General features: G+C 33.4%; 3 protein-coding genes across 5 annotated transcripts; 1 reads left to right on the top strand and 2 right to left on the bottom strand.

The window, feature by feature from the left end:
* The first annotated feature begins 1,164 nt into the window (after positions 1-1,164).
* LOC129873559 (heat stress transcription factor A-6a-like) lies at positions 1,165-3,104 on the top strand. Its single transcript, XM_055948675.1, has 2 exons — positions 1,165-1,647; positions 1,734-3,104. Exons 1-2 carry the CDS (start codon positions 1,213-1,215, stop codon positions 2,451-2,453), a joined length of 1,155 nt encoding a protein of 384 aa, XP_055804650.1. The 5' UTR covers positions 1,165-1,212; the 3' UTR covers positions 2,454-3,104.
* A 3-nt stretch (positions 3,105-3,107) lies between these two features.
* On the bottom strand, positions 3,108-9,214 carry LOC129873558 (external alternative NAD(P)H-ubiquinone oxidoreductase B2, mitochondrial). Of its 3 annotated transcripts, none has more exons than XM_055948673.1 (11): positions 8,948-9,214; positions 8,670-8,797; positions 7,175-7,454; positions 6,704-6,910; positions 6,339-6,589; positions 5,203-5,422; positions 5,004-5,108; positions 4,282-4,554; positions 4,062-4,183; positions 3,653-3,793; positions 3,108-3,560 (listed from the first exon to the last, which is right to left on the bottom strand). In XM_055948673.1, exons 2-11 carry the CDS (start codon positions 8,756-8,758, stop codon positions 3,473-3,475), a joined length of 1,776 nt encoding a protein of 591 aa, XP_055804648.1. In that variant the 5' UTR covers positions 8,759-8,797; positions 8,948-9,214; the 3' UTR covers positions 3,108-3,472. The 3 variants fall into 3 exon arrangements, with proteins under 3 accessions (XP_055804648.1, XP_055804647.1, XP_055804649.1); XM_055948672.1 differs by having other exon boundaries at positions 8,670-8,792; XM_055948674.1 differs by having other exon boundaries at positions 3,653-3,772; positions 8,670-8,792; positions 8,948-9,210.
* Positions 9,215-13,101: 3,887 nt separating this feature from the next.
* Positions 13,102-14,422, bottom strand: LOC129873544 (uncharacterized). The gene has a single exon (XM_055948657.1). The coding sequence runs from the start codon at positions 14,198-14,200 to the stop codon at positions 13,382-13,384; it is 819 nt and encodes a 272-aa protein (XP_055804632.1). The 5' UTR covers positions 14,201-14,422; the 3' UTR covers positions 13,102-13,381.
* Between the last annotated feature and the right edge of the window lie 341 nt (positions 14,423-14,763).

Below are 14,763 nucleotides of genomic sequence, written 5' to 3'. Positions count from 1 at the left end.
AAAGTATTAAGAAAATTAACAATTAAAGACCTAAAATATATGGTATGAAGAAAATATATTTAACAAAATCAAGGCGTTCTAATTAGGAGAATTAACAATTAAAGTCCTAAAATATATGGTAAGAAGAAAATATATTTATAAAATCAAGACGTTCTAATTAGGAGGATGAACAATTAAAGTCCTAAAATATATGGTCAAAAGAAAATATATTTACAAAATCAAGGCGTCCTAATTAGAAGAATTAATAATTAATATCCTAAAATATATAGTAAGAAGAAAAATATATTTAAAAAATCAAGGCGTTCTAATTAGGAGAATGAACAATTAAAGTCCTAAAATATATGGTAAGAAGAAAATATATTTATAAAATCAAGCCGTCCTAATTAGGAGAATTAAGAAATAGGTCTAAATGGAATAATAGATATTAAGAATTTATATGGTCGTCTCAATGAGTTTGAACTGAGATTTATTTATTATTACTCACATTTTATTTCTATTTGTCTAGTATTAACTTGGCATATCTTAACGAGTCACACGCAAAACCAGATATAATTACGTGACCATGAATAATTGTAAAAAGTTAAAAACTAATTACAAAGTTGCCAAAGTAAAAACTGGTTAGCAGATTAATTTATTGTTTTTGGTAGTAAACACATTTTAATTTTCTTCTTTAAACAGGAAGTCCTGCATGTTGCATTTGTTTTCCTTCTGGTGTTGTACCATTTCATCCTTGTAAGTACAAAGTATACTCCCAATATATATTTTTTTTCTAAAATATTTAACCTATTCTTATTTGATTACTATTAACATGGATTAATCTACACCCTAGTTTCCTTATGCCCAGTTGTATATCCTTCTGTTACAATAGTTTAAACACTTTTGGTCCCTGAATTAATTGTTAAATTTTTATTTTGATCCTCATATATATATATATATTGTGTTATCAATAGTGGAATGATCAATAGTTCTAGAGATTTGTGAATATTTACAAATAAATGAACCAAAATACACGTTTCAAATAATTGAAGGTTATAAGGACTAAAATTAAAATTCATCAATAAGAGAGGACCAAAAGTGCTATTAACCCAAAACTAAAAGTTAGGGGGAATTTGCATGCTATAAGGATGGTACTTATATAGTCAGAACAGTACTAGTAGTAAAAAATTGATAAAACTGAACCAAACATACATTGATCAAAGTTGTTTTCAAAATATGGAAACGGAAGGAGGAAAAGGCAAAGGCAAAATGACAGAGATTGATAATATTATTGAAGTATTGGGAGAAAGTTATGAAGGGCTAGAAGATGTTCACATAGATATATCAATACTAGAGGAGGATGATGATGATAATCAATGTGACAATAGAAGCAATGAAGTAATTCATGTCAATGCTGCTGCTGCTACTGATACAGCTAGGGAGTTGTTTTCATCTTCATCGAATCGTCGCAATTATCAAAGACGAGCGTCTCCCTTTGTTTTGAAGATTTATGAAATGCTTGCTGATATTCAGTTCAAGTCCTTGATTTCATGGAGCAATAATGGGACCAGTTTCATTATCCATGATAATCATAAATTTGCTGTTGAAGTTCTTCCTCGTTTCTTTCGACACAACAATATCTCTAGCTTCATCTGCCAGCTCAACAGCTATGTGAGTATAGTAAATCTATTGATGTTACATTACAAGTTATTATTGACATCGTTATTTAATTAATTTATTTATTTATGGACAAATAGGGTTTCAAAAAAGTGAGTTGGGACAAATTTGAGTTTCGGCATGATTGTTTTCAGAGAGGAAAAGGGCAGTGGTTGAAGAATATAAAGAGAAAGATTAGTAAGTCCCAGATGAATGAGCAGTCAAGGGAACGACAAGCTATAGATGAAACAGTTGCATTTACAATGGAGAAGGAGATTGAAGAAATCAGAGCAGAGCAAGTCGAAATGAGGGAAGAAATTATGATGTTGCAAGGGCAACTAGATGTATTAGAGAAGGAGATGGAAGACATTAATCAAGCTGGGAATAATATGTCCTCTCAGAAAGCCAAAATTTGCATGATATTGTTCAACTCTTTATTTGCATGTACACGAGGGCTGGGCAGCAGTGAAGTTGCACAGGAACAGGGTGGTGAGATAGAAGATGGTGTTGAAAACAGGGGAAATGGCGATCGAGGTGAGAAAAGGAAAATGCAAGTAGAAGAAGAGTTGGAGGGAGATAATGAAGGGAGAAAGAAGATTGCAGGTGCTGCAGATTTTAAGACTGATTCGTATTTGGGGAAAATGCTCATGGATGAGATGAACTTGAATAATTTGGCTCAAGAGCAACCTGATAATTTCCTGGAGTCGGAGGAGCTGGCTGGAAGTTCAACTTTTTGGACTGATTATGTGGAAAAGATGGATCACAAGGCTCTATCTGGAGTTGATCCTGCCTTCTCACAGTTACAGGCAATCCCACTCTAAACCTTTACAATATAGTATTTGTCTGCTTAATTATTATACAATGTCATAAATCATAAAATATGTTTACAGGACAAAATGCTTCACTCTCATTTGCTTTTTTTTCTTCGTTTTTCTGATTTAATTTCGTTTTGCAGGAATAGGATATCAGGTTTCTATAGCATGCTATGGACACCAAGAAGATGCTCTTTGTTTTCTTGTCATTGCAGTTGTTACCCAAGTGTTATAGCCACTAACTTTTGATTCCTGCACCTTTGTTTCTTTACTAGTTTGTTTTAGCTGTTGGACAAATGACATTTTACTATGTATCAATACTTTAGACTCAGATTCCCAGTGCATGTTATATTATGCAATGCTCAGTACTCATGAATGCTTTCTTGTCTATAATAACCGACTCTGGCCATTGCTAGTCAATCCTTGCTTCATCGGACTTCTGGAGTTCAGCATAATCAATGCAAATGCTACCTACAACAATACAGCTGGGTAACTACAATAACAACATATACCTTGCATGGAAAGATCCATCAGAAAAATACTTACCAAGTCTCATCGGCTTAAGGAAATCATGCTACTAAAAATGGTCATGCAATATTCATACACCTAAAGCAACAAGAAAGCACATTCAAACATGCATTTTAGCAGCAACGATTTAGTAAATTCAACTATAAAATACAAAAACTTATATTCCGTTGAAGTAAACATTGTGCCGTTAAAAGGCTCAACTGAATGTTATTCAAAATAGAATACCTGAGCAATATATGGGAAAAATTCAAATTACAATTTAGCATTCCTCTTATTGAGGTTGTTCATTTCAACTTTATTATGATGCAAGTATAGAAATTGGGTTCTCTATGGTATAGTGCTTCGTGTAACTGCAAAATTGGGATGACACCAAGGAGTTGCTAAAAGAATTAAACAAACAAATCCGTCAGGATTCACATCAAAAAACTTTTGGTAACAGCCTAATGTAACTTCAAGATAAATCCATCGGAGCTCCTATAAAACGTCGGGGGCGTTGCAACTTAAATCTGGCTTGAGTCTCTTCCAAATATGAACCGCCTTACCCAGTCAGAGACAACCAATGCCCTTGTACGCCAACTGACTTGTTTGCTGGATTATTCAAAAACAAGGTGATCAGATTTCCCCAAAATGCCAAAGAAGGTTGATGGAGAAGCAACAAAACAGAAGCTTGGAATAATTACCTAGCATACACAGAATACCAGAGCCACTGACTGCTATGACCAATTGAAACCCAATCTCCTGGAAGTTGTGCTGCTGTTTGCTCTCCTCCCAAAGGTGCGAACTGTCCCAAATGTCGGTACCTTGAACAAGCATTTATACGGCTGTTAAAAAATATAGAAATTTTTCAAGCCAAAATCACAATCCAGAGCTTTAGTCCCATTCATCCTGTTTATACTTCCCTCCCATTAATGATTGTGTGCATGCTCAAGACAAGCTTTCTAAGGATTCATTCTGGTTTCAAAAAATTAATATACTGCATGAGACCACTAGCAAAATTGCGATTACTTATTCCACTTCACTCGTGTTGGTGTGAGGAACATGATCCCATAGAGAGATAGTGCTAAATGATCAAACAAATCCAACTTGTACCTGAATGGGCGAAAGCGATGGCGGCCTTCTCCTCTAAATCGAAGAGGACCTTCTGGATTTTTTTCACATTCCTCCATTCGATTAAAGCATTTAGCTAAGTAGACACCTTGCTGAGATGCAACCTGGAGAAGTCGTTGCACATACGACATAAGATATTTAAGCATTCTGCCCAGTAGGAACACAAATAGAAGCTAAACTGGTAATCTTGTCTGCATAATACCTGAGCTGTTGCTGGAAGATTCTTCATTTCAGTATCCACTTGGGACAGAGCTGATTTAAATTCTTCAATGTCCACCTCAACTGATTCTTTAACACCATCACCTTTTGATTCTTTCAATAGATCGACAAGATTACTCATTTTTTTATTTTTCAAGTAAAGCTCCACCTGCGGGTATCTTTCACATATGTCATTAAGGACTTCCTGAAATTCTTTGACTGTAAGTGTTCCAGAGTTATCCTTGTCTGCTTTATTAAATATAGCAGCAATATCTTCCTGAACAATGAGAAATTTAGTGAAACAAAGATCAATGTTTGCACAATTTAATATCTAATGTTAATTCAAAGTTCAAACAAGTTCTACTTTGTCAGAAGCTGACTGTTCCCTATGTTAATTAACCAAAGAGTACTGGAAATATCCAGATCAACAAGTACCCTGAAAATCACTGCCTGCTCTGTACCACTTCTTAATCAAATGAAGTAAAGTGAAAATTATTCCCGGGTGGAGTGTGGAGTGTGGACTGTGGACTGTATAGATTTCCTAGCTAAGCTTCAAGGGGTATTGCGATCAAGGAAAAAAGAAGAAGAAATTGAAAGTTACTATCTACTCAAAACTGGTTAACAGAATAGATGAACCTGAATAGCACATTCCAGTGGAATGCTGGATAGAATGACTACCCAATATATATAAGGTAAGAAATGTGATCAGGAAGTGAGTGAGATTACCATGACTTTGCGCTGGTTGATTGTTGCACAGTCACCAAGTGCATATACGTTCTCCTGTCCCTCAACACGCAGCCACTCATCAGTTGCTAAAACTCGTCTGTTTCCCTGTTAGCAAATAGTATTTCATATAACTGACATAAATACCAAAAAAAGCTTGACAGAGGCATTAAATTAGCGCCCACTAAACAAGACAAAATACCTGACCAATGTGCTTCATAAACTCCATAATTACTGGACGAGTTCCAATACCAGTAGACCAGACAGCCATTCCGTAAGGCATAGAAGTTATTTCTCCACGCTTAACATCCTTAGTAGAGATTTCTTTTTCTCCTACCTTCACAACCATTGACCCTGTTTTCACATCAATACCATCTCTGTGGAATTTTTCTTCAGCAAAAGCTGTAATTCTTTTATCAAACCTATAAATGATAAACAGGTTATATCAGAACACAAATGAAAGTGAAAAATGAGCTCATAATGGAAGCTGCACGTTTCAAGTTAAACAGTTGCAGTAGAACTACACATATATGGATTTGCTCGGGCATCACCCAGCACATAGCAGAATTTAAACATTAGGATATCTCTGAGCTAATAAACCAGCAACTGCTTTTGCCAATTTTTGACTACCGACCAATAAAAAGGCATCTACTGAAACGATCTGCATAAACTACTAGATTTTGGAATAAAATGGTGACTTTGCTCTGTTTCAACCTCTTTCCAAAGTTCTATAACCCACATTAGCATGTCAGTACTTGTCAATTCTTTGAAGTACACCGCTGTGAAGCAGCCTAATCTACTTCACCTTCCTTCAAATAAAATAAAAAAAGAGAAGAAGAAAGGAATAGAAATGGACAATTTTCTGTTTTGCTCCTTCTGAAATTTATGTTCAATAAACCCAGCATTGTCAAACAAGGGCTAGCAGCTAAAGTGGCCTTTACTTGGTGTGTCTTTCAACCGCATAATGTCCTATGTCTTGGTATTACATCTTAATGTTGAGAGAAGAAAATAGCCTTTGGGTTCAAACTATTAGTATTTACAATAAGCTCAATCAAAGGCCAGAAACTGAAACCGTAAGGAGATAATATCCATCACTAAGCATCATTGGAAAGCCAAACATGAAGAATCACTCTTAACACATCCTTAAATTTGAACATTCAAACATGATTTATTGCCTCAAAGAGGTATTATCTCCACCAGAACTTCTCTTTACGGGATGGGAAAAGTATATACTACAATATATTTCCAAGTTCCAATAGGTGGTTGTTCGAGGAACAATGTATGAGCATGCAAATGAAATATCCTTAAGATGACTGCTTAAAAGAAGTGCTATCTTACATGTTCAAAATATGATCTGTTGCCTCAAGAAGTGTTATCTTCACTAAATCTCTGACCTTAGGATACAACCTAACTATATCTTCATTGACAAAGTCATGAAGCTGCGCCGCAAACTCCACACCAGTTGGTCCACCACCAACAATAACAAAGTGAAGCAGCCTCTTTCTCTCCTCATCACTGAGGGTAGGCAGACTTGCTTTTTCAAAACAGTCAATAACAGTTCTACGGATCTTTTGTGCATCTTCTACTTCCTGAATAAAGAGCATTCCAATGTAAATTTCAAGATCAATAATTTGCATGTGCTAAATGTGTAGAACTTCTCGTCTTGTGGTATGACAAACTTGCAGATGGTAAAAGGGGATTACCTTCAAGAAGAAGGTGTTCTCTTCAACACCAGGAATGTTGAATGTATTTACACGGGCTCCAGTGGCAATGATAAGATAATCATAATCTACAGCAAACTCTTCCTTCCCATTCCCGTTGGTGCTTAGATTTGATTGACAATAAACTTTCTTGTTTTCTGGATCAATTTTGATACATTCAGCTTCCCAGTAATAGGCGTCTGCATATTTCTGCAAGGAGGAGGGATGTCAACATAATGTCAGAGGAAACATGATATTTGAGTAACTAGCCTTAATAGTCATAACATGGTAGCAAAGTTGAATGGATTAATTATAGTTGCAGCATGTCGGCAAAGTTGAATCAACACATTGTACTTTCAGTGTTGGATTAGCCAATGGAACAATTATGTCAAAGGTGCTTATATAAACTTTGTATTGAAGAACAAAAATGAAACATGAAAAAAAATGCTATAGGTTTGAATTGCTGTTTCCAACCTTTCTGATAATGTTGCGGATTGGTTCAACAACACTGCGACTTTCCACTGTGCCGCATGTAACACTTGGAAGCAAAGGGGTGAATGCAAAGTAATTTCTTGGAGATATCACTTGGATATCATATGAAGGATCCTTCAGATTCTTCAAGAAACTGGTTCCAGCCCAACCAGTTCCAAGGACAACAACTTTCTTTTTTCTGTTGTTGGCCTCGACCAACTCTCCAGCATTTGAATTGTCATACGATTTAGTTGCTTCAGAGTATGCCACAAGACCTCCACCACTATCATTAATGTGAAAGGGTCAGAATAGAGCAAACTCACTGCACAGATAATAGTAACGGCTACAGTAGAAAAGAATATCTGAAGGTGGTAGGATGGAGAAAAACTAATGCCTCGTAGTGCTTTTGGAAAAAAAACAAGAAGGCAGACCAAGTTTTCATTTCAAAAAGAAATAATAATGATAATAAAGTAAATGTCTATGAAACACTAACAATGAAAGTATTCCTACTCTACAGGGGCTAACTGCACCATCATATTGCATAAGTAGAGAATAATCAAATAGAGCAATTTTGCAGCACTTCTATACAAAAGAATTCCAAATGGACGTACTAAAGAGACATGCCATATTAACCGATTTAGTACAGTACGGAGGGAGCTTAAGCGTAGCTTATATCTCATGTAATGTATCCTCAATTTGCAGCCGTAGTCCTCAGCTATCTGTATTTCATTGCCACTTCCTCGTTCTATATCCTATATTCACCTTTGATTTACAAGTCTCTATCTTGACTTGAAGATATCTAGAGTAAAAATTTAGCACTCCCCACACCGAAAGAAAACTACATGACAACAACATTTTATAGCCTTATCATGAAGTATTAATCATCTGACTTTGTAGCAATGCTGATTCAAAATGCTTTTACGATTGAATTAAACACATAATTAAGTTGCAATAAACGTGTACACAGGAATTAGGATTTCATGACCATGGTCATCAAGGCAATGCAATAACTGAAACAGAGCAAAGTAGATGTACTTGCTCTGCGATCCATGCCCAGTAAAATGACTATGAGTGAATTGTAGAACACTATTAAATTAGGATCAACACATATATATCGAACTAGAACTACTATACACAATTTTAGTTAGCAGATCTGAAAATAGTTATATCTAGAAAGTAAGAAGTAGCCCGGTGCGCAGGGTCCGGGAAGGACGGCCACAAGGGTCTATTGTACTTGATCAAAATACAACTTCATGTCATAACCAGCACCTTATTCCTTCACATAAGAAATCAACATAGCTTTCAAATCAACAACAACAACTACGATCAGCTACAGCGTTTTTTGTTTTTTGTTTTCTGTTTCCCCAGTAATAACTTCTATTGTTTAAGAAATATAAAACTAGCTCAAAAGCTAGAATTCAGAAAACTAAATGAAACATACTAGTTATTCATCAAATTGAAATATGTAACCATAGCCAGATTTTAGAAAGAGATATACCTGACGGTGAAGACAATGAGCAGCTTAGAAAGGGAAGGATTATCACGGAAAGTTCTAGAAAATCTCTCGATCACCGTTACTCTCTGCATTTTGCGTTCAACTTACGCGATCTCACCTAGCAGCCTTCTCTTCACATATTGATATAAATTAAACAAAAAACATCCATTAATTCGCCATAAACTTAAACAGTTATATTGCTACCGTTACAAAACCTCAGAAATATCACCTTGAAATTACTTACAGACCGAATATCAACGAATTCTTACAAAAATATTTACCTGAGAGATTTGTTGTTGCGTCTCAAGAAAGAGAGAGAGAGAACGTGGTGTGAGTTGTAGAAAGAGAATATAAAGATGGAGAAAAATCAATGAGAAGAAGAGAACGTGGAAATGTGCTCCTAAGTTTTTTCCCCCCCTAAGAAATGGGAATGTGAAGAGTAAAAGAAAGTCAGGAAGGCTCTAATACTTTCCAGTGCTGGTCTTTGCTTAACGTGTCGCCCAAGAATTAGGCACATGTAGTTTGGAAGGCGGAGCATTTTTGCTCTGTTGTCTCCGTCAATAGTCAACACATACCAACTTGGATCTTCCGTCCTTCCCATGATATTTTAAACGTCTCAAATTATATGTGGCGTTTTAATTTTATGTGTATTAATTAATATGATTTTAAGTGTTGAGAAATAATTTAAAAGATAAAAAAAAAAATTAATATTAAAATAAATTTTTTCTTGACAAACTAAGCGTTGAGTCATGGAAAGCATATGAGATGAGAGCGGCTCTCAGTAGGCCGTGAAAGTTGCGTTAAATTGGCAGCATGCTTTGGAGATTTGATTTGGAAAGGAAAAGCCGTGAAGAATGCGAATATCACCGACTGGTTGGGTTGGCTCGTCGTCTTATTTGACGGCTGTCATACTTTGATTGTTTAATCAATTCTTGTTTGTGTGAATCTAATTTTATTTATTTATTCATTTTTTAAATGAAAGTGAGGGTCATGTATCATGACGACGGCTTGGAGAATTTTAGGTTCAAAGTTTAATAAAAGGCAAATCAGATTTGGAGTTGCTAAGATGTAGGTGATGAATTGATTATAGTCATCTTCTTGAAAGAAGAAAGTTTTGGTTTTCACAATGCTGTCAATTGTCATGTGTGTAACAGCATAACTTGTAACAGTGCTTTGGTGGAAATTATAAGGATTAATAATTTCAATGATAAAATGTAGGATCATGAAATAAAACTTTTATCCTATTCAATTTAAAACTAAAACTTTTAAATTTTCATCTTATTTAGCTTAATAATAAAACTTTCATTTTAACTTTATTAAAATAAAATAAATTTATTATTAAACTTATCTACTTTTTAAAGTTATTTATATTTTAATTGATATATAAAATATAATTTTTAAGTGAGTAATAAATTATTTAATTAAAATATGTAATTTAATACTAAAGTGAACATTTTAAGAGAAATTAAAATATAAATAAATATAAGAATTAGATAAATAAATTCAACTTATAATATATTCATAAATAGAAATTGTATTTATAAAATGTAATTTTTAATAAAAAAATATATTATCATAAAAACAACGATTAATTAAGGTTGTGAATGTTGTTATAAATATTGTTAAAAATTATGTTAATATACATGAATGTAAAAAGTAGTGTATAAAAGAGAGTTTAATGGGGGTATTTTTGTTACTCCCTCCATCTAATTTTATTTGTGATGTTGCGCTTTTCGAAAGTCAATTTGATTAATTTTTAAAGTTAAATTATATTACTTTAACTCAATATTATAAAGTAAAAAATTAGATATTCAAAAACTATACGAAGAAAAGTACTATAAGTTATAATTTTTTTCATATCAATATGATAAAAAAGTATATCTTAAAATATTAGTCAAAATTTATATAGTTTGACTCTCAAAAAGGAAATCATGACAACTAAAATAGAATGGGGGGAGTATTTAACATACTTTATCCCAGGATAAATTATTCTGTGATTATTATTCTATCCTCAGAAAGGGATAACTTATTCCAATACTAATTGTTAATCTTGGAATAAGTTATTCCATCTTTTGCAACCAAACAATGAATTAAAGGACACTTAAAAATTATTCTGGAATTAACCCCTCTTATCCATCACACCAAACGAGCCCTTACACCTAAATTAGGTAACTGTTCAAGTGAAAAATCTGGATACTTGACCATTAACTTTTTTGTTGTTTATTTTTTCCATTAACTGCTTTACAATTTCTGGGTTAAAATGTTGTTTTATAATCTCATCAAGAAAACCTAACTAATCTCGTCGCTGACTTAGTTTGAACTTGTAATATGATTTTGTATGGTAAACCGTTAATATACATATATAGGGTTTTAATTCAATATTAGATTGACAAATCATTTTAACATGTCCAAAGAAGAACATAGGAACTAGGGCTGTACAGGGTAAACCGATAAACCGCACCAAATCGATAAACCGAATCAAATCGGAAAAAAAATCCGAGTAGTGATTTGGTTTGACTTGATTTGGTGTTTGGAAAAAAAACCCGACCATTATAAGATTGGTTTGATTTTAACTAAAAAAAGTCAAACCGAACCCAAACTGACCCGATTATAGATATACTACTTTTAAATTATGTTATACATAAAAATATTTATTAAAATGTAATTTATAAATATTTTTTAATTTTTTTTCATAATTTTTGTTTTCTTTCTTACATTTAGATTTGGACTTGAGAAACCCATCTAAATATTATACAAAAAAAGTCCATCTTATAAAGTTATATTATAAAGTTAAAACTTCAAACAGTGTTCTGCCTCCATCTTATATGTTGATATTTTGTACTAGAACTCTTTTTAAGAGCTTTTTATTAGATATTAGGAAAAACTCGAGAAATCCGAAAAAACTCAAAAAAACCCGAAAAAAATTGATATCGAAAAATCCGATTTTTATTGATTTGGTTTGATTTATAGATTTAATAATCCGACACAAATAATTTAGTTTGATTTTAAAAAATCCGAATCAACCGGTTCATATGTACACCCCTAATAGGAACTACATCAACATTTCTCTTTGCTTCTACAACTTTACTCTCTAAAAAGACGAAAATGTTATCCAATTCTTTCTATTTTATTTTATATCACACACTCTTCTTCTTTTTAGTTTACTTCAAAAGTATTGGTATATATTTATATATTTAGTGACTCTTCAAATTTAACATCTTCAATTTATCCTTAATTAATCGTTTTAATTTTTTTTATTAACAAAAATCATGACATGTTTAAAATAACAAAATTCAAAAAAGAGATGATTATCAAAAATACATATGAAAATGTCACATGTTTACACCCAATTATCAGTTGTCCCTTTTTTCCACTTGACCATTAACTTAATAGCTGTTAATTACGATGTAAAATTCAAAATAATAAGAGTTCAAATATATTTTTTACTATTAACTATTCAATGAATATTTTTATATGTTATATACATTTAGCTATGCATCCAAACTCCAAAGTGTTATTATCATTTTTAAGCTTTACTTTCAATCAAGTATCGTCACATATATATTTTAGATTGGGAGCAGAGTTGTCCAAGTTGATCTAAATTGGATATACTATCCAAACAGGTCAACCTGGCCCAACTGAATAAGGAAGCTTGTAGAACTGGACCGGAGACTAGCTTCTTTTTTTATATTGACTTGTAACTCTAGTACTTTAGCGATTACACTTTATAGGATTTTTATTTATTTATTTAAATTATAAGTAAACATGGAAGAAGATTTTCTTGATAATAAATAACAACCGTCGTAGAAACTAGAGAGAAATGACATCATTCAATAGTGATAATAGTGTTTGATAGAGTAATATCCACTGATGTTTTGAGTTTTTTTTTTTTTTTTTTTTTTTTTTGATGTTTTGAGTTTGAGTTTCAATGATTTGACATATGAAAAAAAAGAAGGCAAAGGGATATAAACTTTTTTTCCCAAATAAATAACTATTTAAAATTAATAATTAATAGACCTTTTTCATTTGCATCAAATATTGAACTATTATATTTTATTGGCAAATCTCCTCGTAGATTAATAATTCATTTTCTTTGGTATTTGTAAAAACTGCGTTGCGAATCATAAATTATTGTTAGTAGTTTGTCTCTCGATAAAACCCTCAACTTTGGTCTTAATTGTAATGATGATCAACCCTTTAGAAAACGTCTTTACTCAACTCAATTCCTAACCATAAAATGAACAAAATGAATTAATGTGGCCTTTTTCTAGTCAAATCCCTTTCATTCAAAAGTCTCATGAGCTTTCTTAAAGTTGTAGCTTTAGAAAAATCACATGCCAGTACTTTCTCAAAGTCCAACTGTATGAGAGGGAAAAGATAAGAAAACTTTATACGCATCCTCCAAATGAATAAAGTGGTTTAATTAGAGATTGGATTTGTATATGTAAATCAATTGAACTAGAAAAATAAAAATTTTGAGGTCTTTTTGGTCATTTAACACATCAATAAATCATTGGGTTAAGGGCTTAATACACACTTTAATTACGCAAAACCACACACTAACCTCTTTTTAGGCTTTTTCCTAAAATCGGAAAAGAAGAAAAACAGTGAAAAGTGGGGGGAAAAAACCTAGAAAGCCTCTTTTATATCGTTAAAATTAGTTAATTACAGTTAACCCCATCCTAAAACCCAACACTATGTTTCCCGTCGACGAATCATCTCACCGGGAAATTCGCCGGACTTAGATCAATCTCGATCAGATTCTCTTCCTCTACTTCTCTATTTCTCTTGCAATCCAATTCAATCTCTATCAACTCTTCTCTATCTTCGTCGTCCCACTGGAAACACACATTCTCCGGCGAATCCCAGTTTCCGATGACCGGTGAATCCCCATCCGACGAACTGTCCGTATCCGTGTCTGTTTCCGGGTAGTACATCGACAACGAAGCATACCTCTCAATAACCCTCAACTCTTTGTCTCTCTTCTCCTCTGTATATTCCCCGTCTTCTTCTTCTTCTTCTCCTTCATACGCTTCGTATATCACCTCCAATGGCGCCCTCACATTCCACTCCACAAAGCAGTCCCCATAAAACGGTCTCGGTTCCGGTTCCGGGTCTAACACAGAATCCTTTTCACAATTCGAGTCCACACTGGATTCGTCGGCATGAAATATTCTCCGTTCCGAATCCGGGTCAAACACCAAATCCTTTTCACAGTTGGAGGAGTCCATGATGAAACCTTCGTCATGCAACTGTATCGGATCAGGATCAGAATCATTTTCACACTTGGTGCTATCATAATGGTAACCAAAATCAGGCGGAACTTGCGATGGCCGGACCTCGGATTCGGATTTCTTCCGTGAAATTCTCTGAGCTGCACCGAGTCTGAGCAGAGAAAGTAATAAAACAGAGGTGGAGATGATTAGTGGAGAAGCAGCAATAGTTGGGAAGTATATGAAAATGATAGTATAAAGGGTAACAATGGTGGATATTAGAGGATATTGGGATTCCGTACGACGGTGAAGTGGTTCCATTTATTTTGGTTGAATATGGAGGGAGGATCTTGTTTTGACCTTTTATTATCCAGCATTTAAGACGAAATTAAAGTGAATATGGGAAGAAGATCGACAAATGACAATGGGGTCTCCATTGGAGTGATTCAATGCAATGCACTCACTATAAATATGTGCTGCTTCTATATTTAAGCAAGATTTTATGAAAGCCCATTCGCCCATTCTCATAAATTCAGCATCTACACTTCTACACTAGCCACCGTTGGGTTATAAAAAATTATTTCTTCGTGAAGTTTGAGTAAAATATTTGATTTTTTAAAAAAAAGATACAGTTTATATTCATAAATTTTAAAAATATTCATAAATTTGTATTATTATTTTATAATAAACATGTTAAGTAGAAAATTATGACAACGAACATAATTAATATGAATTTGAAAAAAGAGAAAGAAAACAAAAGAAAAATACCATTAATTTGTATACCAAAACTATTATTGTAATTGGAAGTGACTTCGTAGAGTAAGTTTGAATAAATTATACTCCCTCTGATCTTATTTACTTATCAAATATTTTTTAATTTAATT

The sequence above is a fragment of the Solanum dulcamara genome, chromosome 11 (assembly GCF_947179165.1).
Source record: "Solanum dulcamara chromosome 11, daSolDulc1.2, whole genome shotgun sequence".
NCBI classification, from domain to species: Eukaryota; Viridiplantae; Streptophyta; class Magnoliopsida; order Solanales; family Solanaceae; genus Solanum; species Solanum dulcamara.
The sequence above is the reverse complement of the archived record's forward strand: the minus strand, read 5'-3'. Positions and strand labels throughout refer to the sequence as shown.

Bases quoted from the DNA above. Each gene is read 5' to 3' on its own strand.
- LOC129873559 (XM_055948675.1), top strand. From the start codon at position 1,213: ATGGAAACGGAAGGAGGAAAAGGCAAAGGCAAAATGACAGAGATTGAT. The intron at 1,648-1,733 runs GTGAGTATAGTA...ATGGACAAATAG, and splicing joins TCTGCCAGCTCAACAGCTAT to GGTTTCAAAAAAGTGAGTTG.
- LOC129873558 (XM_055948673.1), bottom strand. From the start codon at position 8,758: ATGCAGAGAGTAACGGTGATCGAGAGATTTTCTAGAACTTTCCGTGAT. The intron at 4,555-5,003 runs GTAATCTCACTC...CTCATTGTTCAG, and splicing joins TCAACCAGCGCAAAGTCATG to GAAGATATTGCTGCTATATT. The intron at 3,794-4,061 runs GTACAAGTTGGA...ATTTTTTAACAG, and splicing joins CATCGCTTTCGCCCATTCAG to CCGTATAAATGCTTGTTCAA.
- LOC129873544 (XM_055948657.1), bottom strand. From the start codon at position 14,200: ATGGAACCACTTCACCGTCGTACGGAATCCCAATATCCTCTAATATCC.